The sequence below is a fragment of the Panthera onca genome, chromosome B3, assembly GCF_046562875.1.
Source record: "Panthera onca isolate mPanOnc1 chromosome B3, mPanOnc1 haplotype 2, whole genome shotgun sequence".
Lineage (NCBI taxonomy): Eukaryota > Metazoa > Chordata > Mammalia > Carnivora > Felidae > Panthera > Panthera onca.
The window spans coordinates 6,772,385-6,796,386 of NC_138344.1; the positions used below are offsets into that span (position 1 = coordinate 6,772,385).

Consider the following 24,002-nt stretch of genomic DNA (forward strand, 5'->3'; position numbering starts at 1 on the left):
GTGGGGGGGATGATCAGCTCCACAAAAACTCATGGAGAGTGTTAGTAGGGACCAAAATCCTGACCAAATCCTGTCAGAAATAAAAGATCCTCCTGGGACAGGAAAGAAACAGGTTTTGCAAAAATAGCACCTTTCATGGCATGTCATACACTTATGGCCCCCCCCCCCCCTTTTTTTTTCCAGGAGAGCCTACAGGTTGAAAATAAAAATCTTCCAGATATTTGTGGGTGGTAGACACACAACAGGGCAAGGAAGGGGGTGCCAGGAATGTTTGGGGTCCAGACCCAACCTTCTGATGTCCTGGGCAGCCACCACCAGGTCCTTCCACAAAAATCTCCCTCTGAGGGCTCAGCCCATGCCCCGTAACACAGCATGGTTTTAGCGCTGGTGGTTCTCTGGGGAGAGCTAAGAGTGACAGCAGTGTCCAACCCTGCAGTTTTTAAAGCTCTCAACCAACCCTAGGAACCGGTTTGCCTGTGTGGACAAACCACCCAGGTTACAGCCCGGGGCCGGGTATCTGTGGGTCCCAGAGAAGGAGTACAGATGGAGACCCATAGAGCCTGCGTATAAATATTTAAAAGTTATAAATCAAGGCCACAGATTGTTAAATAAAATCCGTTCTATCTTGCTATTGGACAATGATACCTTTCAAAAGGAGAAGCCAGACTCACATTTAGAATTCTTGGATTCCTTGGAGTTTGGGATTGGGTGGCCACGCAGGAGGCCGGCTTCTCTGCCACATCTCTGCCCCGTGAGGGCTCTGTGCTTATCCCAGCCCTCACGCCCCAGCTCCGTCCACACCCCATACAAACGGCCACCCCTTGACTCCTCCCACGGGCCTGGGGTAGCTCACACCAGGGGAATGGTCCCCCGTCTAGGAGGATGGGCCCAGAGGAGACACCTATGTGTCTCTGGAAGTGGCTTGGGTCCACTTGGGCAGGGAATTAGGGGCATCCTAGGTACCCAGTGTGGTCTAAAGGGGGAGCATAGATCTGTGTGGACACGTCTCATTGGCCCTACAGATTCCTCATCCTTTAAGGAGCACTGGGGCTGGAGGAGGGCCAGAGGAAGGCCTCTACAGTGCATGGCCCAGAGTAGGGGCCTCTCTGGCCTGGGTCTAAGGGAGATACAGCCCACTTTGGGGCAAACCCGTCCTGGGGTCAGTGGATAGTTTGTTCATTTGGTTTAGGGCCTGATGACCAGAAACCCACCTAGTGCCTGCCACATGAAAGAGACCATGGGGGGGGGGGGGGTCTTCCCTGAGGATGGCTTGCCTAGATAAACAAAGACCTGTGTGATTTGTTGGTGGCTTCTTTCTGACCGCTTCTCAAGCAAGTTTCTCTTCTTTGATATCCCAGTTGATCCTCCCTTGCTGGCATTTTCTCTTTTGGCTTATGTATATCCTGCCTCTACCCCAAGCTCAGTATGTGGCAATTTGGGGTAAGGTCCACAGAGGGGAGACTGGGAAGATGGGCACCTGCCAGGAGCTCTCCCCCTCATGCTGTCTGTCCATCCTAGAGGGCAGCCGGGAGAAGCAGTACCCAAGCAAGGGCTCCTGGATGCACGCGTGTCGCCCTCATCCCTTGTGGTTAGCCTTGCCTTCGTTCGATAGGAAAGAGCCAGGGCCAGGAAAAGGCCAGGAAAAGGCCAGGAAAGGGGAAATCATAACCCTGGGAGTAGCAGCACTAAGTTCGGGACCCAGTACCCAGAATCCAGTCTTCAGTGCCTGCTGGATACATGAGACACGCACGGGAGTGTCCTCACCTGAAGCTTCTATTGCGCTGGCTGCTGTAATGACCCTCAGAGTCACAAACACCAAGAGTAAAGTGGTCATAGTTCACCTGGAAGAAGGGAGGCAGAGGAGTTAGGTTCAGCTACAGTGAGGTTAACGGTCACGTGGGCACAGGACGCAAGGTGATAAATTCCACGTGCAGGGATCTGAAATCACATCAAGATAAAGAGGCTACATGTGGTTGGAGGGATGCCTTCTGCAAGAATCCTCTCTTCACAAAGCCTTCACAGGTTTCTCGGTTTCATTGCACGTGGCAGGCTGGAACCCTCCTGTCTTTTCTTTCTTTCTTTTTTTTTTTTAATTTTTTTTTTTCAACGTTTTTTATTTATTTTTGGGACAGAGAGAGACAGAGCATGAACAGGGGAGGGGCAGAGAGAGAGGGAGACACAGAATCGGAAACAGGCTCCAGGCTCCGAGCCATCAGCCCAGAGCCTGACGAGGGGCTCGAACTCACGGACCGCGAGATCGTGACCTGGCTGAAGTCGGACGCTTAACCGACTGCGCCATCCAGGCGCCCCCTCCTGTCTTTTCTAGGCAACCTCCCATCTTCTAATCTGCAAAGGCTGATCTGGAAGGATCCCTGTGATGGGTGATTTTATATCAGCTTGACTGGGCCCTGGGGTCCTCAGGTATGTCTTCAAATATTATTCTGGGTGTGTCTGTGAGGGTGTTCTTGGGCGAGATGAGCATTTAAGTTGGTAGACTAAAGCAGATTGGCCTGTTAATATGGGTGGGCCTCATCCAATCAGTTGATGGTACGAATAAAACAAAAAGGCTGAACCTCCCCCAGGAGAGAGGGAGAATTCCTCTTCCCTGATGACCTTCAAACCGCCTTCAGACTTGAACCCAGACAGTGGCTCTTCCTGGGTCTCGAGTCTTCAGAGTCAGGCTAGAACGACACCCTGGTTCTCCTGGGCCCCCAGCTCGCCTGATACCTCTGTAATCATGTGAGCCAGGTCCTTCTAGTAAATCTCTTACTCTATGTATGCATACCTCCAATTGCCTCTTCCTCTCTGGAGAACCCTGATAGAATCCCTGAGAAATGAAATGAGTTAGCCAACCTCCCTGATGAAATCCAGACCTGTCACCAACTTCAAATTCAAGAACCTTGTGTGTTTAGGATGAAGGATGCTCCAAGCTTTCGTGCACAATTCAGGGGCCTGCTTCAAGCCAGGGGAAGGATGCCCACACAGAGAGCTCTTGAGGAGGCTCAGGGATGGGCAGGTTAATAATGTAGGAGAGCAATGAGAGTCCGGGACCCCCGGAGCCCTCCTGCTGGCCTCAACAATGACTTCATGTGCATCAGAAAAACCTTCCTTTTCTGCTGGAGAACTGTCACGCCAAGTATACAGATATGTGACAATCACATCATAAAGGCATTCCCTGCACAATTGGGCTCTTGACTCCCAAGTGGACCGTGCACAGACCCTCAAAAGACCCCATTAAATTTCTAAGAGGTCAGCCAGAGCAGTGGTTGTCAGCCTTGGCTGTGCACTGAAATCACCTGGGCGTCAGCCTGGTCTTCAGGCATTCAGAAGCTCCCAGATGCTTCTAATGTGCGGCCTAGATGAGCACCGTTGGTTAGAGGGTGTGCAGTCACACTGCGGAGGCCTGTGACTGGCACTCCCTGACATGTGCCTGACGATGTCCCTTGAGCTCTCCTGCGGGAGGGTCCTGTGCTGGGGCCCACCCTGCCCTCTCCGGTGTGGGAGCATTCAATTTTGGTTTGAAAAGTGTCTGCATCACAGATGCTCCTTGGGGAGGAGAGAGGCAGCCCTGGAGGGGGAGGGGGTGGAGGATCTGGAACTAAAGACAAGAATGGAGCTTCGGGGGGCTTTGGGAAGCTGGGGTGACGCCCCCGGGTTCTCTGCTGGGTCAGAGTCTGATGGCCCAGCAGGTGTCGCTGTTGGCTCAGTCACCATCAGCGGGGGGGCTCCTGGGCTGCCATCCCAGGAATGCCTGGGGGAGGGGCGGGCAGGGGACAGGACTCTGAGGAACCCTTTTGGGTGGCCTGGCCTGTTCTTTTGAGTGACATTTCTTTCCATCACAATCTGTCATTCATGCCACATACGTTGGTCACCTGAGGGATGGAAGGGCTGTCTGTGTGGCCCTGCTGGGGGGACAGAGACGTATGCGTGAGGCACGTTTCCCTCCCACCATAGGAAGTCTGGAAAATGCCAGAGATCTAACAAGCAGCCCCTTGCTTCTCTCCTCAGGGACTTTTCTCCGATGTTGCCTTCAAAAAACGATCTCTGGGGTTCCAGGTGCTGGGACCGTGAGGGGCCACTGAGTTGTGGGCACTCCTGTTCAGGCCCAGTATGACACCCCCGGCCCCACTGAGGCTAAAAGGGTAAGGTGTCCCCTCCGGTCTGGGGAGGGGGCTAGACTTGTGGGCTCCTCTCTTCCCAGAGCCTCAGGGATACTGTGTCCAGACACAGGGCCCGCCTGTTCTTCCCTCAGAACACCCTCCACTGGGAAATTTTGTGTGTTTTCGGAGGTGTGTTTCTTCCCAAACTCTGTGAACAAGACTGATATTGTCTGGGATGCAGTGCTTCTCTGTGGGGCTTGGGCCCGCTCTGTGTTTCTCCTTGGCCTCGACCAGGAATGAAAAGGGTGGAGGCTTGGGGTAGGGGTGGACTGGGCAGAGAAACTAATTTTATTTCTTCTTCTTCTTCTTTTTTTTTTTTTAAAGACAAACTTTGGGCTAGAAACATCGCAATAAATATGCTCTTGTGTGTGTGTGTGTTTTCTCAGCTGTAAAGAAAATAGGGAGAAATTCCATTCTGTCTGGGTTCCAAGTGTCTCCAGGACTCACTGAGTCTTTCATGGGAGGAGGTGGGCACTGCCAGACGGTCAACAGGGAGGCCTTTCTCCATGGGAAGCAAAGCCAGGTGGAGGTGAGGGGGGAATGTGTGGCCGGGGCAGAGCAAGGGGACAGGGGCGTCAGAAAGGAAGGGGAAAGAGGAGTTTGGGGGAGCAGGAAGTGGGTGCTGGATGAAGGCCGGGGTGCGAGGGGTTCCGTGTGTGGTTGGGTTGGTCATCAAGGAGCTGGCTTCCTCGGGAGAGAAGTGCTAGGAGACCCGACGGGGGAAAGTAAGCTTAGCGGGGCTTTTAAACTGAGCTGAGGGTGTGGGTGCGTGTGCGTGTGCGTGTAGATAGGGAAACCCTCCACCTCCTCATCAGCTAGCCTCTGTCACGTGGTCGGGTGCCAACCTGGCCGTGGCCTTAGCCTTTACTCCACCCGATTAAGACACTGGGTGGGCAGCTTACCCGCTTGCCTTGAATCTCTCTGTTCCCACACCGTGCAGTGGAGACCCCCGGACCTGAGGCACACCCCGCTCCCCCCCACCCAGGCCAGAGGTATCCAGTCCTGGTCCTGGCGTGGCCACCTCCTACTTTAATAACACAGGACCCACCCCCATGGCTGTTCCGAGACTGAGAGAGATAATGTGACAGTCAGGTTCCCTTTTGAGGGTGGGGGCCGTGTCTCCAGCTCGGAACTCAGTAGGCATCCGTCGGCACCACTGCCCCCCACGTCCCTGGTGGCAGGACTGGGTGAGCCTCTCCAGATGTGTGGGCTGGAAGAGCACCCAGCGGCTGGGGCTTCACAGCCGTGACCTCCCTGCCAGGGATCCTGTCCACGTGCATCTGAGGCACGTGGTCTGCAGTCTCTAACTGAATAGGAGGTGCCCATTCACAAGGTGGCTCATGCCATGGCTGGGCAGCTGGGATGCCAAGCTGGAGTCTGAATGACCCACCCCCATTATACTTTCGACCCAGGAGCTCTACTCTCAGGGACCGCAATAAAAATGTCCACTCCTCTTGCAAGGGACTCATGCCAGATCTTCAGGGGTCCTGTCTTCTCCCACAGAGCTGCCCAGTTCTTTCAACTCTTCCTCATGTACCTTCCAGATCTCACCCTCCTTCCTGGAGCCACAGACGTTAGTGCATGTCAAGTTCAACTCCTTCATTTTACAGGTGAAGAAACGGAGGTCCAAAGAAGTTAAGGGATTTGCTCAAGGTCACATAGTAAGTTGAAGATGGAACCAGGGCCAGAACTAGGGGCGTGGTCATCATCATCCCATGTTGTAAGCTCTACAAGGCAGTGGCCACATCTGTCTTGTGCCTCCCTGTCTCCCCGGCCCCCAGCAGAGCACCCAGCCCAGAGAGAGGTCAATCAGGAAATATCTGCTGAATGAATGAATGAATAAATGGAGGCCTAAGCACCCTAGGCCTCTGAAGGAGGAGAAGGGGTGCTGGAGGCTAAGCATCTATGAGGGGCATGGCTTTTGGAGGTAGACCGCTCCCATTTTGCATTCAGCACATCTCAGCTAGAGAGATACATACTGCTCGCTTGTGATGTACATGGCTGTGTTGATTCATGCCAGCGTCCCAATAATGGCATGTGACTTTGGGAAGGTCACAGCCCATGTGCAGCTCAGGGGTGTGACAGATAGGGTCTTCCCTTCCCAGGGCCCCAGGGAGAACTACTGGGATGCCACAGCCAGCCTGCACTGGCTGGCCAGAGACAATTTTGGATATCTCTTCCCAACTCCGTTTTCAACGACATCACATTGGTAGCCAGAAATTGGTCATGATGGGAACATTTCTGGCACAGAAATGAGGGAACACTACAAACGGGGACTTCTGTCTTGCTCTCCCTTTTTGGGAGTGGGCTTATCAGCACACTACTGGAAGTAACTAATACTAAATAAAGAACAAGGCTGGTTCTCCTCTCACAACTGGGCTACAGCCAGGTTAGCACTTTCTTTTTTTCTCCTATAGATGCTAGTTTTGCCTCATCATGCAGATCATTACCTCCTTAAGGATGAAAGACAAGTTTTGTTTTTTTTTTTTTTTTTCAGCGTTTTTTATTTATTTTTGGGACAGAGAGAGACAGAGCATGAACGGAGGAGGGGCAGAGAGAGAGGGAGACACAGAATCGGAAACAGGCTCCAGGCTCTGAGCCATCAGCCCAGAGCCTGACGCGGGGCTCGAACTCACGGACCGCGAGATCGTGACCTGGCTGAAGTCAGACGCTTAACCGACTGCGCCACCCAGGAGCCCCAAGACAAGTTTTAAGTTAAAAAAAAAAAAAAAAAAGAAAGAAATCCCTCCGTGTTAACTCACACAGTGCTGGGAACAACAAAAATGATTTTCGATACTACTTATTGATGAACCAGTGGACATTGGAATTTGGTAGACTGATTGACCGGTAAGATTTGCCAGTAACTAAGCAGCTCTATGTCCGTGACTTAAGTCCTGAGGAAAGGATTGAAAAGGACCAAGGTCACCCATTCCTCCAGCCACTGGCCTCCATCATATCACTTATTTGCAGACTAATCTCACAACCATGTCTCTTGTTCGTGGACAAGCCCCTTCCTACATCTGTGCATAACGGTACTGGCACGCGCACTTAACACTGGGATTTCAAACCCAGCATAGAGAAAGGGGCAGGAGTCCCACACCAAGGACACATCTAGCCAGACTGACCCCGAATACACCTCCTAATTTTCCATATACTCTAACCGGACATGGTGGGAAGGTATGGAAAGGGGGAGCCAGGAAGCTGATTACAGTCCTAGCTCTGTCCTAACTCACGGGGGAACCCATGGAAGCCCTCAGTTTTCCCATCTGTAAACTGGAATCACAACGCAAGCTTCACCCCCATGAGAATTGTGAAGGTATTTTTTGTGCATGTGAATATTCTTTTTGTATTTCCTCCTCTTTCTCCGCTCTCCCTCTTCCTCCCATTCCTTAGTCTCTCTCTACCCGTGTCTTTTTCCATATCTTTGATTTCCTTTTTCCTATTTTGTTATTTGCTCTGCTGTCACTGACGCATCTTAAATTCTTGACAACCATTCATGCAGGGTCGAGTCTGGGGGGCGGAGTGAGTTCCCAAGTGAGAGCCCTAACCCATTCTTGGACCATCCATCAGCAGGGAGGAGTCCTGCAGGTGTCCCCAGTCCTGGCTCTCCCTGTGCCCCCAGAAACCCAAGGAGGACTGGTTCCTGCAGCCCAACATGGCGGCTCCTCCCCAAAGCCTGTCAGGGAAGATGCTCGAGGAAGAAGGATGGCCGCTACACAAATCCACTTCTGCTTGCGGAACTGCAGGTGGTCCTTGCTAACTTCCTTCCAGGAATTTTCAGGTGGGTTTTTAAAAAGCTCTAATCAGAGGGCGCCTGCATGGCTCAGTTGGTTGGGTGACTGGCTTTGGCTCAGGTCATGATCTCGCGGTTTGCGAGTTCAAGCCCCGCATCGGGCTGTATGCTGACAGCTCAGAGCCTGGAGCCTTGCTTCAGATTCTGTGTCTCTCTACTCGAGCTCTGTCTCTCTGTCTCTCAATAATAAATAAACGTTAAAAAAAGTTCAATGTTTTTTTTTAAAGTTTTTTTAAAATGTTTATTTATTATTGAGAGACAGAGAGACAGAAAATAAGCAGGGGAGGGGCAGAGAGAGAGGGAGACACAGAATCTGAAGCAGGCTCCAGGCTCTGGGAGTCCACACAGAGCCCGACATGGGGCTCAAACTCACCAGCTGCAAGATCATGACCTGAGCCAAAGTCGGACGCTTAACTGACTGAGCCACCCAGGTGCTCCAACAGTAAAAACTGTTTTAATAAAAATTCAAAAGTAAAAAGCTCTAACTGAGCCATTCCTGATTAAACAGGTCTTGTCTCAGCCAGTGTACCTGCAAAAACATGAATATCACTTGGTGTAGCTGGATTCCCATCAGCCAACTCAGGAGGAAAGCCAGTAGAGCCCTCCCTTGAGCTGGGTCTTCTGGGTCTCTCTTACTGTCCCACTCTGCCATGGAGGACCCTGGCCTCTGGCAGCTGGAAGAGCTGGCCAACTCCTTGCTGCTTCCTGTGCTGCTGATCCCACAGGGGCAGGGACAGGGGAGCTAAGGGAAGGAAGCCCTTTCTGAACATCAGCTTCAGAAATTAGCCCAAGGAGCTGTTTCTGCCAATGCCGATCGGTGGCCAACCTCACCGTCCTGACCAGGGGCCTAGCAGGACGCTGGTTCCACAATAAAAACAAATCTGCCCTCACTTTGCTGAAGGCATATGTGGTCTTGTAGGTGAAGGTCCTGCCTGTGGAGGGGGGTGGTGAGCACAACATGGAACAGAAAGGAGGAGACCCTGGTCAGGGCACGGAGCACATATAAGACTTTAGAAGACATCGATTTCTTTCCTCTCTGGCCTGTCTTGATTTCCTTCACCCACTGATAAATGTCCTTGCTAGTCATCACTGTTTGGCTCGGATCTGTCGTGACAAGAGATATGCTGTTCCTCATCTGCTCTCTGGGGTCTACTTTGAACACAGGCTCTTTGCAATATCCTAAAATGGCCTCTTCTCACATTTCTCAAATATGGGAAACCTATGGTATGGTATGGGAGAAGGTGGATACCTTAAGAATGCAACCTGAATTCACACCCTTGACCTATAACTTGCTATTCGGGTGAACTTGGGCAAGCGTCTTGGCATCTCTGGCCAGAAAGTCTATGGGTGAGGCCTCTGGAAATGGCTAACTTCCAGTCAGGAGGAGAGGCAGCGAATGACGTTCTAAACTTCCTCTTGTTCCTTCCAAATCACAAAACAGAAGTTTCTATGTCCCCCAGGGAGTCAGATCCTCTTGTGTGAGGTGACAGGAATGGGGAGGGAGGGAGCCTGTATCACGTTGGAAGCTTAGGTCAGAAGGGATGGCTAAGGCAAAGGGAAGCTTGGCCTATGTACGTCCTGGCAAAGCAGGATGAATGTCGTTGGAGTGAAAGCCAGCCCTCCGCCACGGCCTACAAGGCGTTACACGATCTGCCTCTGCTCCTGCTCATGCCACATCTCAGAGTTCTATTTCCAGCCATATTCTAGACGTTCCTTTTTTTTTTTTCCCTAAGTTTTATTTATTTAAGTAATCTCTACACCCCATGTGGGGCTCAAACTCATGACCCTGAGAGCAAGAGTTACAGGCTCTTCTGACTGAGCCAGCCAGGCGCCCCTCTAGCTGTTCCTTAAACACAAAGACTTGTTTCCTTGTAAGGGCTTTTGTAACTGCCCTTCCTTCTTTCTGGCACACGCTTGTGGATCTTTCCCTACCTGGCCACTTTTCAGCATTCCAGGCTCAGTCCCAATGTCCCTTCCCTGAGCGCCCTGTTCTCTCACCACCACCCAGTGCCTCCCTGATGTTGTTTATCGATATTATTATTATTGGAAATTAATGTCCTTTCTTGCTTATTCCCTGTTTCCCCTGCTGGAATATACACTCCGTGAGGGCAGGGACTTTTGTCTGGTTTGCTCACTGCTGTATTTCCAGTGCTAATGCCTGGCACGGTAGTAGGTAAACAAGAAATAGTCACTGAATAAATGAACGGATGGCTGTTAATGAATGGGCAATGCCCCTTCCGGATCAAGGTTGGGAGTGGAAGGCGTGGAAAGCTTAAGACTGATCGTAACTGTTGAATGTCACCTGATTGTAGAGCATTCCCGCCTCCTCAGTCCTGGAGACTGCCAGAAGCCCTAGGAGAAAGGGCAGCTGTGAGCAGGGGCTGTCAGGGGAGTCTGGAGCATTCCCGTAGCCCATGGCAACATCCATACATGGCCCATGGAAACATCTGTTCATGCTCCTCTCCTGCTAGGAGGGGACCAAGAGTGGGGCAGGATGGCCAGGCAGGGAGTGGTGAGCGACTCCAGAGACAGCATCCAGGAACAAAACAGAACACGACAAAGGCTGTACTTCCAAGGCGCTGGGAGGGAGGCTGAGTCCAGGAGCTGAGAAGAAAGGCTGGCCATAGGTGGTGCTTCCTAAGGGTTGGGTGCCTGTGGCCACCCCGGCCCTGAAGCATATGCCTGGACAAGGGTGGGGGCACTTGAAGGCAGAATTCAGCTCAACACCACCAACCTTTCCCCGTTTTGCCCCCCTCTCCCCACTCTCCATTGCAAATTCCCAGGAAAACCAGTTTAAAGTGGAGGGGTACATGGCATGCTTATTGGTTCCTCTTCACTCACCCAGGGACATTTAGTTTTGCCCTGTTCTCTCTGTGGAAAAAAACCTAGGGTTTGGGCCCCGCCCCTTCCTGTTCTCAGCCTCCCCTTCCAGCCGGGCACTTAGAGGTTTTCTCTGCATTAATTTCAGACATTGTGTAAATATCGAACCTGGGATTTTGGAAAGGAGTGTCCTTCAGCCCAAACTTTCCATCAAGCACAAGCACCCTTTTTGGGGCAGGGATCCTGGGCCAAGAGCTGACTTCCCTCCGCGTGGTGCTGACCGCCAACCTGGCAGAACAGAGAGCTCCTTCCTGATGGGGTTTCGGAAAGGGGCTAGAGGACCCAGTGTGACTCCTCAGTGGCCTCCCTGACTGAGAATGGAGCCCAGGTTTCAAAAATGATCTTCGGTAGAGGTTTCTGGAAGCTGAGAGTCCTGTTGGAAATGTCTGCTTGTCAGAAAGGGCCATCAGGTGTTTGGGGTTAGAGTCGAGTCCCTGGGCAGGCAGAGGGCCAGATGCCTGGCAAGTGGCAGGCAGGAAACGGGGAGCAGCTGACCCAACCCCTTAAACTTGTGGGGCAGATGATCAGGTTCTATGAGTTTCGTTCCAGGGTCTAGTCAAGGGTAAGAAGGAAAATGGATTACTGGAGTCAAACCTCATTCTTTTGATTCTAGTTTGCATGCCTCTGTTCCAGGACTGGGAAAGACTCCTGGAGAACAGCGATTAACTCCTTTTGGGTCATGCTCCTCTTTGAGAGACAATGGGAGCTGTGGACACAGCTTTCAGGAGGGGACATTTAAGTTTTCTTGGGGGCCTTAGGGCACACTGGATAGTCTATGCTAACAATGTGACCTATGCGTCTTGGGTCATACGGTATCAACTTGACCTCTGGAGGTGCTGGAGACGAAGGTCAACCATTTGGGCAGTCAGCCACGTGACCACTCCCTGCCCCCCCCATAAAAACTCCGGACGCCGAGGCTCGGTGAGCTTCCCTGGTTGGCAGTGCTCCGTGTTGTGTTACCCTGTGTGCTGTCCACACGACTCCCCTGGGCGAACACAGCTGGTCACCCTGGGATGCCTTCCTATGGGCCTCTTTGCTTTGCTCATTGATCTGTATTCTTCTGCTAGAAAACACCAAAACCACGAGTAGAACAGCTCTGCTGACTTCTGAGCATCCTTCTAAAGAACTTACTGAATGAGAACGTGGTCTTGGAGACCTCCTGAAACTGCTCCTTCAGGTTAGCCCGTCCTGCCCAGCGTGGTTCAGGGTTGGCTGATGGGACAGTGGTCAAGACACCTTCAGCCCATGGCCATCCGTCACCCACACTGCTGTCCCTTCTTGGGGCATGTGCTCTGAAGAGCTGAGGATTCTTTTTTAGCTCTCCTGTGGAAGGTATAATTGCCTCTCATCTGGAAAAGCTCCAACCATTTCTTGCCTTACGTCCCTCCCTCCTTTCCTCTGTCAAACTCCCACCACAGGGAAACCTCTGTAGTAGGTGCTGAGGGGAATCTAAGGATGGGCCCGTGTGAATCCATGGGAGATAAGGTGGATGGTGTGGGACGGGAGATACGATGTATGAATAAGCCTTACAATGACCGGAAGGGCTGCTCTCAATGAGAAAGTTCCAGAGCTATGAAAATGCAGAAATCACTCCTGTTTGGAGGGCCTGGAGGGGCTTTGAAGAAGAGGTGACATTTGAGCTGAGCCTTGACAGACAAGACCCTATGGTAGAGGGAAAGGGCATTCTAGGAGGGAGAAAGGCATGAACAAAGGCATGGAGAAAGGAGTAGGATCCAAGTGGTATAGGATCAAATAAAGTCAGAAACAAGGCTGGGCCAGATTCTGAAGAACCTTCATAATTAGGCTAGTGAACCTGGCTTCATTTTGTAGGTGATGGGGAGGCTCTTGGGGGTTCAGGAAAGACCCGATCTGAGGTGAGTCAGAAGGAAACTGAAGCTTCTGCTCCAGCTGTTGGCTGGCTATGCCTCTGTGAAGTCTCCCTGGTGCCCCATCATGACCAAGTTCACCCTCCTCCATGGGAGCAGGATCACACACGGCTTGCAGCATTTGTCCACCTCTGTGAGGACACCGCACCCACCAGGGCGCGGACCAGGCTCATTCTTCCTTGGGTCTCCCTCATGCCTGAGTGCCCACCACCACCATTTCCCCTAAATATTGCCACGTACTGAAAGTTGACCCCAGGCCAGCATGATGCCCAATAGCAGTCTGAACAAACGCATCATCTCCTTCAATGCTCACGATTGGGCCTGGGAGGGCACACTGCTGCTAGCGTCATTTTGGAATGGAGGGGACAGAGGCTCAGAGCAAGTCAATAACTTATCTCAAATCCCATAGCCAGGGAGTGGCAGGGGGCCAGGACTCAAGCCCAAGCGGGTCTAACTCCTCACCAGGGCTCTGCTTCCCACACAGATGCTGGCGATGGGGGCAGGTGACGAGGATGGAGCCTGTCAGTTTATTCTCATCATCCGAACGAAGCCTTTGACAATCTACGGAACCAGCCTGAAAGCATCGATCCCATCAGCGGACATTTGCCGCGTGCCTGCTGCAAGAGTCCTCCCACGGGTCGGGTTAAGCCTCAGAGTTTGACTCAGAGCACCGTGGGGCTGCAGAGCAAGGCTGAAAACCCCAAAGAGCTTGCTCTCTGAGTCCCTCACAGACCCCCTCTGACTCTCAATTTGTTCCGGAATAGCTGGCGACGAGCTGTGAAGCAACTGACATAGGATGGGACACCTGGCCTTCTTTCCTCCCCTTCCAGCTGCCTCCGGCATGTCCCTAGTCCTCGGCCAGCCTTTTCTGGCTGTGTGACTCTGCCCTGCAAGGCTGTCAGGATTACAGTGCCTAATAGCCTCCCGACAGGATGCCAGCGCAGCCGCCTTCCAGAAAACGCCTTCTAGGGACTCACTCTGTCTGCTGCCTCCCGGCTCCTCCCGCCAGTGTTTCGTGGCCTCACAAGAAAGCCACCTTTCCTTTTGTGTTGTTGTTGCTGCTGTTTTAAATTCTTTTAAAGGGAATTGTGGTGAAATACGCAAGCCACAAGATTCACCATCGTAACTATTCTGCGTGTATTTTACGGTGCTGTGACGTGAGGTACATTCACATTGTCACATTATTGTGCAACCCTCACCACCGTCTGCCAAACCGAAACTCTGTCCCCATTGGACAGTAACTCCTGTTTCCCCCTCCCCCAGTCCCCGGCAACCACCATTCTCCTTTCTGTCCCTATGAATTTGATGACTGTCCTTTTGACGAGGAAAATCAATATCCCTATGTAACCCACTATCTAGAGATTTCATGCGCTAGTCCAATTGGATAGATTCCACTTTTTTTTTTCCTGGAGTGCTTTATATATTCAAGGAGAACTTCGTGCACTCAGGGCCCTGCCAGGTACCACACTGCCTTCAGCATTTAGGGGAGCCTGCTTTGTCACGGGGGTGGGCTCCAAAGCCACAGGAAGTGGAAACCAGGTATGATCAACATTTCCCTTGAAAATTTCTTCAGAGGGCGCCATGTTGGGGCCCCCTCGCACTCTTTCTAAATGAATCAAATACAATTGTCTTTTTCTATTTCTGGGCTGGGTTATTTTATTTATTTATTTTTTAATGTTTATTTATTTTTGAGAGAGAGAGAGAGAGAGACAGAGTGCGAGCAGAGAGAGAGGGAGACACAGAATCCGAAACAGGCTCCAGGCTCTGAGCTGTCAGCACAGAGCCCGATGTGGGGCTCGAACTCACAAAGGGTGAGATCATGACCTGAGCCGAAGTTGGACACTTGACTGACCGAGCCGCCCAGGCGCCCCTGTTTTTTAATTTTTTTAAAGTGGGCTTCACGCTGGGTGTGAAACCCAACTCAGGGCTTGAACTCACAACTCTGAGATCAAGACCTGAGCTGAGATCAAGAGTCCGATGCTTGCTTAACCGACTGAGCCCCCCAGGTGCCCCTGGGCTATTTCTTTATCTGAGCAGCAGATGAATTAATTGGCTTGTGAGAAGGGCTATCTTATGCGAGCAATACTTATTAAAACTAGAAACATGCTTGGCTCTTCAAGAGGCCCATACCATGAGAGGCACAAGGGAAGTGAGGCCTTCTCTGGGAGAAGCAAATTTGAGTCTCTTGTCTCCGGCTTGCAGGGTACAGATGCCCCAGACCTGGGAGAGCCTGCAGACTTCCTCATGCTCCGAGCTGTCGGCACAGAGCCCGACGCGGGGCTTGAACGCACAGATCTCAAGATCATGACCTGAGCCGAAGGCAGATATTTAACCGACTGAGCCACCCAGGCACCTGCAGACTTCCTCATGGAAGCGTGCTCTCTCTCAGTAACTATCACTGCACGGTAGCTGAGCCTCATACCCATCTTAGCTTGGTAGAGCAGCAGTGCCTACCTTCCCTGCTGGAAGGAGGGTGGAAAAATCCACCCACAGCTTCACAGACAGCCGTCGTGCTGGGACAAGGCCTGGGGCTCTCTGCTTCATACTTAGTTTTCATTGCAGACATGGCTTTCTCCCACGGGGACCATGGGCTCTCCTCGAGGGCAGGGCAGACTTCCTCCGCCTTGTGTATTCCCCACTGTGTCCCATAGACAGCCTGGCACATAGAATGTTCTAATTATGCAAAACCGCTTACTGACTTGCAAACGCGCTCACACGAAAAAGCAAACTGCAAAATGTTACACAGAACACAACTCCATTCCCTTTTAGTGTGTGTCTATTCACGGGGCGGGGAAGACTCAAAAGATATACATAGATTTAACTCTGGTTATCTTTGGGTGTTAGGTTTATGGTAGATTTTTATTTTTTCCATTTTTGCGTGTTTATATTTCCTAAACTTTCTATGATGCCCTTTACTGTTTTTCAAAGGAAAAGTGTTTCTAAAAATAAAATGAAATTTTATATCCTTTAAAAAAAAATCTGCATTCAGGACAACCACAGGAGAAAATAAATTCCAGCCCTGGCAGGCCATTAGAACTGGAGCTTGTGTGTCAAAGCCAATAAACTCCCCAGTGACCAAGGTGATAGCCAGCAGGGGATGGGGGTGGGGAGGGCGCGGGGGTGGGGGTTGGAGGAGAGGAGAAAGTTCTCTATGTATTAAAACTCTGGGGAATGTACTGAGAGACAGTATTTTCTCCTGTTACAGTTAGGTGTTCAACAGACTCTGGGTCCAAGGTCTCTCCAGCTCATGACTCTCTCCCAAAGGTGGTCCTGTCTGTGAGCCAACGAATGCCCATGATGTTCACAGGCATGGCATGCCAGAATGAGCAGAGCTTTACTGGACATACACCGTGTTGGATGGGCCCCAGACTAGGCGACAAGCCCCTTTGCTTCTCTTTGCCTGGGTCCAATCTGAGAAATTCACCTTCTCTCTAGGCATGAAATAGCTGGAAACCATGAACTTTGGAATCAGACAGTCACGAGTTCGAATCCTGGCCCTATCGCTTATCAGTCGTGCCTCAGTTTCACCATTTACAAAATGGGGATAATCAGACCTACTTCATAGAGCTTCCTGCTGCTCCAGGTTATGTGACAACGTTTAAATCCTTTCTACTCAACATGCCCAGTCTCTGGTTACATGAAAGCACTGATGAATCAGAGGACGTGTCATTTATTTAATTTGATAGAACTTCCCGTACATCTCAGAAATGAAGCCAAGTACAAAATACAGTAGCATGTCAATAAGGGTGTTATGGGTTGAACCAAGTTCCCCACCCCCCAAAAAGGATGTGGAAGCCTTAAGCCCCAGTCTGTGAATGTGACCTTATCTGGAAATAGGGTCTTTGCAGACGTAGTCATGTTAAGGTGAGGTCATTAGGATGGGTCCTGAATCCAGTACGACTGGCGTCCTCAGAAGAAGGGGAAACGGTGAGTGACGGCCCAGGCCCGCATGGCGAGTGTCATGTGACCACGGAGGCAGAGGCCAGAGTGAGACAAGGCGGGCCCAGGAATGCCAAAAACTGGCCGGGCTGTTACCTGAAGCTGGAAAGAGGCAAGGAAGGAGCCTCTTCTACATGTTTAAGAGGGAGCATGGCCCCGAAGAGACCTTGACTTTGGGCTTCTGGCTAGAAGTGAGACAATACATTTCTGTCATTTTAAGCCACCGGTTTGTGGTTCTTTGTGGTGCTTTGTTGTGGCAGCCCACAAAACTAATAGGTAACTTTTTTACTACTGCTACTACTACTCCTGAAAACACTTCTGAAAAAGGAGATTGACAAACCTTACTTGGTAGTCAACCTCAGGATGATTTCGATTTCTTTCGAAAATTGTTTCTCATGTCTGACCTAAATCTTTCCTGCCTTTTTTTCTTAATGCTTATTTATTTTTGAGAGAGAGAGAGAAAACACATGAGCGGGGAAGGGGCAGAGAGAGAGAGAGCGGGGGAGAGAGAGAATCCCAAGCAGGCTCCACGCTGTTAGCTCAGAGCCCGACTCCAGGCTTGAACTTGTGAACTGTGAGATCACAACCTGAACTGAAACCGAGAGTCAGACACTTAACCGACTGAGCCGCCCAGGAGCCCCTCTCCTGCCTTTCTTTTCTCTGTGCCACTCAGGCGTCATGCCTTGGAATTGGTCTTTTTTTTATATATATATTTTATTTTTAAGTAATCTCTACACCCGATGTGGGACTCAGACTCACAACCCTGAGATCAAGAGTGACAGGCTCTACCAACTGAGCCAGCCAGGATCCCTGGGATTGCTTTTTTCTTTTCTTCTTCTTTTTTAAAATATTTATTTATTTTGAGAGAAAGAGTGAGCACGAGCAGGGAGAGGAGCAGAGACAGAGGGAGAGAGAGAACCCCAAGCAGGCTCTGCAAGTGTAGACCAGGATTATTATTATTTTTTTTAGTTTTGATTTATTTATTTGGAGAGCCAGAGAGAGAGAGAGAGCATGAGCAGGGGAGGGGCAGAGAGAGAGAGAGAGAGAGAGAGAGAGAGAGAGAATCCCAAGTAGGTTCCACATGCTGACAGCACGAAGCCCAACGCAGGGCTTGAACCCATGAACTGTGAGATCATGGCCTGAGCAGAAATCAAGAGTCAAACGCGTAACCAACTGAGCCATTCAGGTGCCTCACCAGGATTGTTCTTGATGGATTTTTCTAGATCTTTCTCAACTGCCCTTTGAACCCAATATTTTTTTTAACTTTTTAAAAAAATGCTTATTTATTTTGAGAGAGAGAGAGAGAGAGAGAGAGAGAGAGAGAGAATGTGAGCAGGGGAAGGACAGAGAGAGAAGGAGATGGAATCCCAAGCAGGTTCCACGTTGTCAGCACAGAGCTTGACTGCAAGGCTCGATCCCACAAACCGTGAGATCATGACCTGAGCTGAAATCAAGAGTCAGACGCTTAACCTACTGAGTGACCCAGGAGCCCCCTTTAAACTCAATCTTTGTGACTTTCTTGGTTTGGCTCCTTGACCCTGACGTCATCATCAGACCCTTCCATTTCCCTTTCTGTTCTCACTGATTGACAATGTGGCTCTCTGTATTCTAGGGAGCCAGGAGAGGGGAGAAACCTATCCCAGATCCTGGTCTGGATTTTATTAACAAAAACCCAGAAGTGAAGGTTTCTTTGAGTTTTCTGGCCCATTGAGACTCAGAGCCTCTTTTCTCCTAGTGTCCACATAGGACCAAGAAAGGCTGATGTCTCAACAGAGGCACAACTGAGGCTGTTCAGCTGTCTTAACACGCTCAGAACCACCGAAGGTTCTCCCAGGACAGTTAGACTTCCTAGCTCCCCCAGTTCCAGGAGGAAACGACAGGGCCTGGAGCAGGAGATCAGGGGGGCCAGAAGCGGCTCCTGGTCCTAGTATACCAGCCCCTCCCTCCCTCCTGAAAGCTGCCTGCCTCCTGAAAGCTGGTGGCAGTTAGAACACCTGAAAAGGAATCTCTTGCTTTGTAGGTGTGGTGCAGTCCCAAGGGGCAGCAGAAGGAATGGGTACGATCAGGGCTGTTGTGCAAAGCTGCAAGGGGCTGTGCGCTGCCCCACTCCGGAGGGCATCCTACACATGGAACATAATGGAACAACACCCCCTGGAATGGTGTGGTGGGGGCCCCTCGGTACAACAGGGCTTGCTGCAGCTACCGGGGCTGGGGCGGGGGGTAGATTAGGGGACCTGCCCTGTTCCCCAGTTAGCTTCAGGGTGGCAAAAGCATAAGCCTCTTCTTGTATTCCCCACATCCCTCTGTGTTCCAAGTTTGCATGGCTGCCTTAAGAGCCTAAGTGGTCAGGGGCGCCTAGGTGGCTCAGTAGGTTTGGCATCTGACTTCACCTCGGGTCATGATCTCGCCGCTCGTGAGTTCGAGCCCCGCGTCGGACTCTGTGCTGACAGCTCAGAGCCTGGAGCCTCCTTTGGATTCTGGGTCTCCCTCTCTCTCTGCCCTCCCTTACTCATGCTCTGTCTCTCTCTCAAAAATAAATAAACATTAAAAAAAAAGAGCCTAAGTGGTCAGGAAAGGAGCTGAGGAACTTCAGGTTGGGCAAAAAGAGGCAGTCACATGACCACCCAACCCACGTTCTCAGATCCCAGGAATGACCCGGGGATATTCACGATTAACATCAGTTACTGCTTCGAGGACACTTGCTCTGGGCCAGGTACCTCGGTTAACCTCTGTTATTTTATCTTCCCAACAAACTCAAGAGGTAAGAGACCGTATACCTGATTTACAGATATGGAAACTGAGACCAGTCAAATCTGGCAAGCTCCCACCACTGGTGAATTGGCCAAACTGGACCTTGAGCTCATCTGCCTGACTTCCACTCGTACAAGACAAGAGCCTGATGGATTCTTCAGGGAGTGCAAGTGCTACAATCAGGAAGGAGGCTGGGAATAAAACGTAGGCGACTATGTGCTGGACCCTCCATTGCAAAAGAAAGACAAGATAGGGCTGGAGGGAGATATGGAGGCCCACGGTGGGGGAGTCTGAGAGGACAGGCGCATAGGACAGCGAGGGGAGAGACGCCATTCAGCGTTCAGTGTGGATGGGGAAGGCTGAGAAAGGTTGCCCACTGAGATCTTCAGGGTCATGAAGACCCTGAACTCTGCCAGGCCAGGGAACCGTATCTCCGTCCTATCCCTGGTGTCTGGCCTGCCTCCTCCATGTCATAGGGAGCGCTGGGACACCGCAGCTTGGAAATGAAATGACAGAAGGCCCGTGGCCCATGTTGGGTAGCCCAGTGATAGAACCTAAAAATATAAATTCATTCCTAAAAGCAGCTGCTCCCCCTTGATGTTCGAGTTATCATGAACTACTAAGGGAGGCCAGGGGCAGCGGGGAGGCAGGCATATGGAACGTGGCTTCTTCTCTCCTTAGCTGGATCCCATTGGTGGCCGTTCTGAGCCACAGCCAGCGGGAGATGGGGCTGCTGAGGTGGCCGGGATAGGTGGGGGCTGCTTTGGAAAGAGCACTGGGAGTTAGGAAGTTGGGACCTAGTTCTAGCTTTGACACTATCCAGTGCCATATGCCCCTAGGCAGGACATATTAATTCAATTTTAATTCGAGAATAGTTACATATAGCGTTACGTTAGTTTCAGGTGCACAATATAGTGATTCGACACTTCCATACATCACCCGGTGCTCATCACGACAAGTTCCCTCCTTAATCCCCATCGCGGATTTTCCCCGTCCCCCACCTACCCTCTGGTGACCAGCAGTGTGTTCTCTGTAGTTAAGAGCCTGTTTCTTGGTTTGCCTCTCTTTTTCCCCTTGCTTGTTTTGTTTCTTAAATTCCACCTATGAGTGAGATCATATGGTATTTGTCTTTCTCTGATGGGCTTATTTCACTCAGCATTCTACCGGACATCCTCCTTTTCAGATGTCCATTCTCTTATCTCTGACAAGAGTAGAAAGCCCCATAACAGTGGCTTCCAAAAGGCATAAAATCAGGGTCACTCTGATCAAATCTGACATGGGGACCCCTACAATCACTGCCACCTCTCTATTCACCCCTGTGGCCCCTGTGGGGTGTCGCAGACACCCCATCACCACTCTAGACTCTCTGGAGCACAGTTTGAAAAGTACTGAAGTCATTTGTCTGGTCAGCACACTTGTACTGAGCACCTACTGTGTGCTAAGCATTTTCTGGAGTCTCACAGCAAGATGATCTGGTCAGATCATCTGCATGATGTCTTGTGCAGCTTTTGGTTGGGTGGGGCTGGGGCGGGGGCAGACAACCTCCAAGAAAACCAACCAACCAGGACCTTTTAGACGGTGGTAAGCTGCAAAGACAGTGCAACTCAGGGCTGCTGGGACACGGGATGTGTTCATCTTCTTTCAACTGGGTGGTCAAGAAAGGCCTCACGGACGAGGTCATATTTGGACCCGAATGACCAAGATGAGTCAACCTTGCAAAGCCAAGTGGGAAGAGCTTCAGGTGGGAGAGGCTAGGAGGCGAAAGGCCCTAAGGCAGGAATTAAGTGGGATCTGCTGGAGGGTGGTGGGTGAGGGGAAGGTGAATCAGGATGCTGAGGGGGAAGGGGAGACAAGCGCCTGAGGGCCTCCGGGCCAAGGAAGGGGACTGGGCTTTATTCCAAGTGTGGAAGGTCTTCCTAGAGCCTCTGCCATCCCCAGAAGGCTGAGGAGGGATGTGCAAATCGCCTGATGGATTGCTGCAAGCATCTAAGGGTCAGTCACTCCATACCGCACTTGCAGTGACTAAGGAGGGGGCTGGACTAGTCACAATTTTCCAGCCACTGAATGTTGCTGGAGCCTTCCCTGGCATAGGTGAGTCTCACTGACCCCTGTGGGTAAGCCCCTGGGGCCCCTGGGCCACTGAGATGGCAGCTGGATTAGAGCAGACGGGAGGGGGGGGCAGGTGGGCAGGGGAAGAAGTAGGAGGTGAGGTCTAAGCCAGTGCTAGGTCTTTTCTTGGCTAATAAAGGTGCTTCCACCCCCAACCTAGCCCCACAGCACTCTTCTCCATCAGGACTGGGTGTGGAGACCCTTTATGCAGTCAGGTCCCCCCACACCAGGGAGACCCACTCTGCTAAAACATTAGCAAAGCAAGAAAAGCAGAAGTCACTGCGGGTTGGAAGGGGGAGTCCCAGAACGAGGCTGCTTCAAGGGGAATCAATGGCCCAGAGAAGGTGAAGCAGCCCCCTGATGAACTGTGTGGGGCTGGGTTGGGGGTGACACTCAAGGCTGTAGCGATGAGGACAGGGGACAGAGACAAGCATGCAGACACAGCTTTTCCTTGCTCAGCTCCAGGGGCCGGGAGTTCACTCCACAGGGGATGGAACGTCCATTATACTGGCGCCCCCTGGAGGCTCACAGCAAGTAGAGCACTGGCCCTCCAAGTCAGGCCGCTGGCCACTGGCCCTCGCGCTGGGAGGGGCCAGCCAGGCTCACAGCAAGAACGTGTCTGCAGGCAGGACTCTCCCATCCCCAAGGAGACCACACTGGGTGCTCCACCTCCCTCCCAGGTTTTTCAATCCGGGAAACAATGGAACTAAAATGGCCAGCCTTTAAAGAGAAGGTGGCAGGTATGAGGTGGAAAAAGGAGAGGGCGGGCACCGCTTTGCTCTGGGGGTGGAGACGGCTTGCTGGGTCAGTGACGGGTGTTTGAGATTTAAGTTTTTAAGTCCTCCCCATCTCTGTCTGCCCCTGGGGCCCTGGTGCAGCTGCCTCATTCCTGCTGCAGGATCAGCCCTGGCTGATTGCTTAAATCAGCATCTCTGTAGACCCTCAGTCCGCTCTAGGCAAGGAGAGCTCCCTGGCCAAATTCGGTGTAAGAAACTCTGGGAGATTTCCAATATCCACCAACATACTGAGAATTCCTGCAGAAAAAGGGTGCATTTTGTTCTGTTTGACACTCAGGGATGAGACCCTTTTCCCAAGAAATGAGCATTGACCATCTCTGCAGGAAATGTTGTGGGTTCCACCGTGGGAACCCTGGCCTAGCTTCATCCTCCTCTAGGGACAAATGTACTTCAATCCAGGGTCAAGGACAACTATGTGAAGGAAGCAGGGCCCCTGTCTCAGGCAGGAGGGAGGAGACAGAGAAGCAGGCTTTGACCTTCTCATTCCCCTAAAGGACACACTGGGGGCAAACGCTGTAGTTCTGCCTGCAGGGGGGCGGGGGGAGGGCAGGTGACCCCCCAGAGGCAGGGCTACAAGGAGATGGCTTAGAACCAAATGCACCCAGAGGAACTGCTTTGGGCTTTACACGAAGGGTTCAGAAACTGGACTGCATTGGAATCACCCGGCGTGATTTTGCAAAGCACTGATTCCTCTCCTCCCCTCTCCTCCCCTCCCAAGCAGAATCTCATTTTTTCCAAAGCTTCTCAAATGCCTCCGATTCTAGGGACAGAGGCTACTTCTGATGATGGCACCCAGCTTCCCTTTGTCAGTCCCTTGTAAAGCTGACAAACATCCACTACATTCCTGAGTCATCCTAAAATCCAGGTGTTCTCCCGAGCCACCTGGAGCACCTGATGGAGGAGGGGAGTAGGGAGGGGAAGGTCAGGCCAAGGTCCAGGTTTGGTTGGGGAAAACCCCCTGGATGTGATCAAGGGCGGAGGCTGGGATCGGGAAGTCCAGGTGTTCTAAGGGAGCTGGGAGGCTGGGCTTCTCCTCGCCCTGGACGTTTCTCCTATAGGAGCTTTCTTCCCCAGAGCAGCCCTGGAACCAGCAAGGGCTCGGGAGGTGCCGAGTCAGAAGGTGGCCCAAGGGTAGACAATGGGTGGCCCCAGGATGAAGTGTGTCCATAGTTGGGTTCTGGTGGGCACAGTGCTTCTGTGATCAGGTGCCTCCTTTTAGTTTGAATGTGACAGGTGACATGGAAGCAGCCCTGATGGGAGCCGTGGCTCTGCTGAGAGCAGCCCGAACTCCCTCTTTAGGACTCAGGTTCCTCATCTGCATAATGAAGGACATGGGTGATTTATTTAGGTGTCCCCTGGGTCCCTTTCTGATCTAATGCTTCAGGACTTAAAAACAGAGGCTCAGGGAAGCTTGGCAATTCCCACATCCACTCCTTTGGCTAGTGACTTTCAGTTAGGCCTTGATATATTGTAAGCTCCACTCCACGTGGTGGAGCAAAGGCCCTGTTGCACAGATGGGAAAATGGATGTGCCTGCACTGAGGTAAGTCTCCAGGTTCCTGATGCTGATTTGGATCAGCTTCTTTTCAGTAGCTTGGGCTTCCTCTGTTCTGATGTCTCCCCGTTACCCCCACTCCCAGTGGGGCTCCATCCTGGTGGCTGGCTGGCACAACTCCATTGCTGTAACT

The 24,002-nt window shown here is 51.6% G+C and overlaps 1 protein-coding gene and 1 long non-coding RNA gene across 3 annotated transcripts in view; one reads left to right on the forward strand and one right to left on the reverse strand.

Moving 5' to 3' along the window:
- Positions 1–24,002, reverse strand: part of ACAN (aggrecan) — a 67,261-nt gene that overhangs the window by 37,027 nt on the left and 6,232 nt on the right. For both annotated transcript variants that reach the window (XM_078449004.2, XM_078449003.2), the window contains exon 2: positions 1,765–1,841. In XM_078449004.2, the coding sequence (XP_078305130.2) occupies positions 1,765–1,834 (70 nt within the window). In that variant the 5' untranslated portion in view covers positions 1,835–1,841. The remainder of the gene's footprint in view (positions 1–1,764; positions 1,842–24,002) is intronic.
- LOC132668701 (uncharacterized) lies at positions 6,157–13,771 on the forward strand. Its single transcript, XR_009605705.3, has 4 exons — positions 6,157–6,549; positions 7,783–7,941; positions 11,901–12,010; positions 13,204–13,771. It is a non-coding gene; the product is annotated as an uncharacterized LOC132668701 (long non-coding RNA).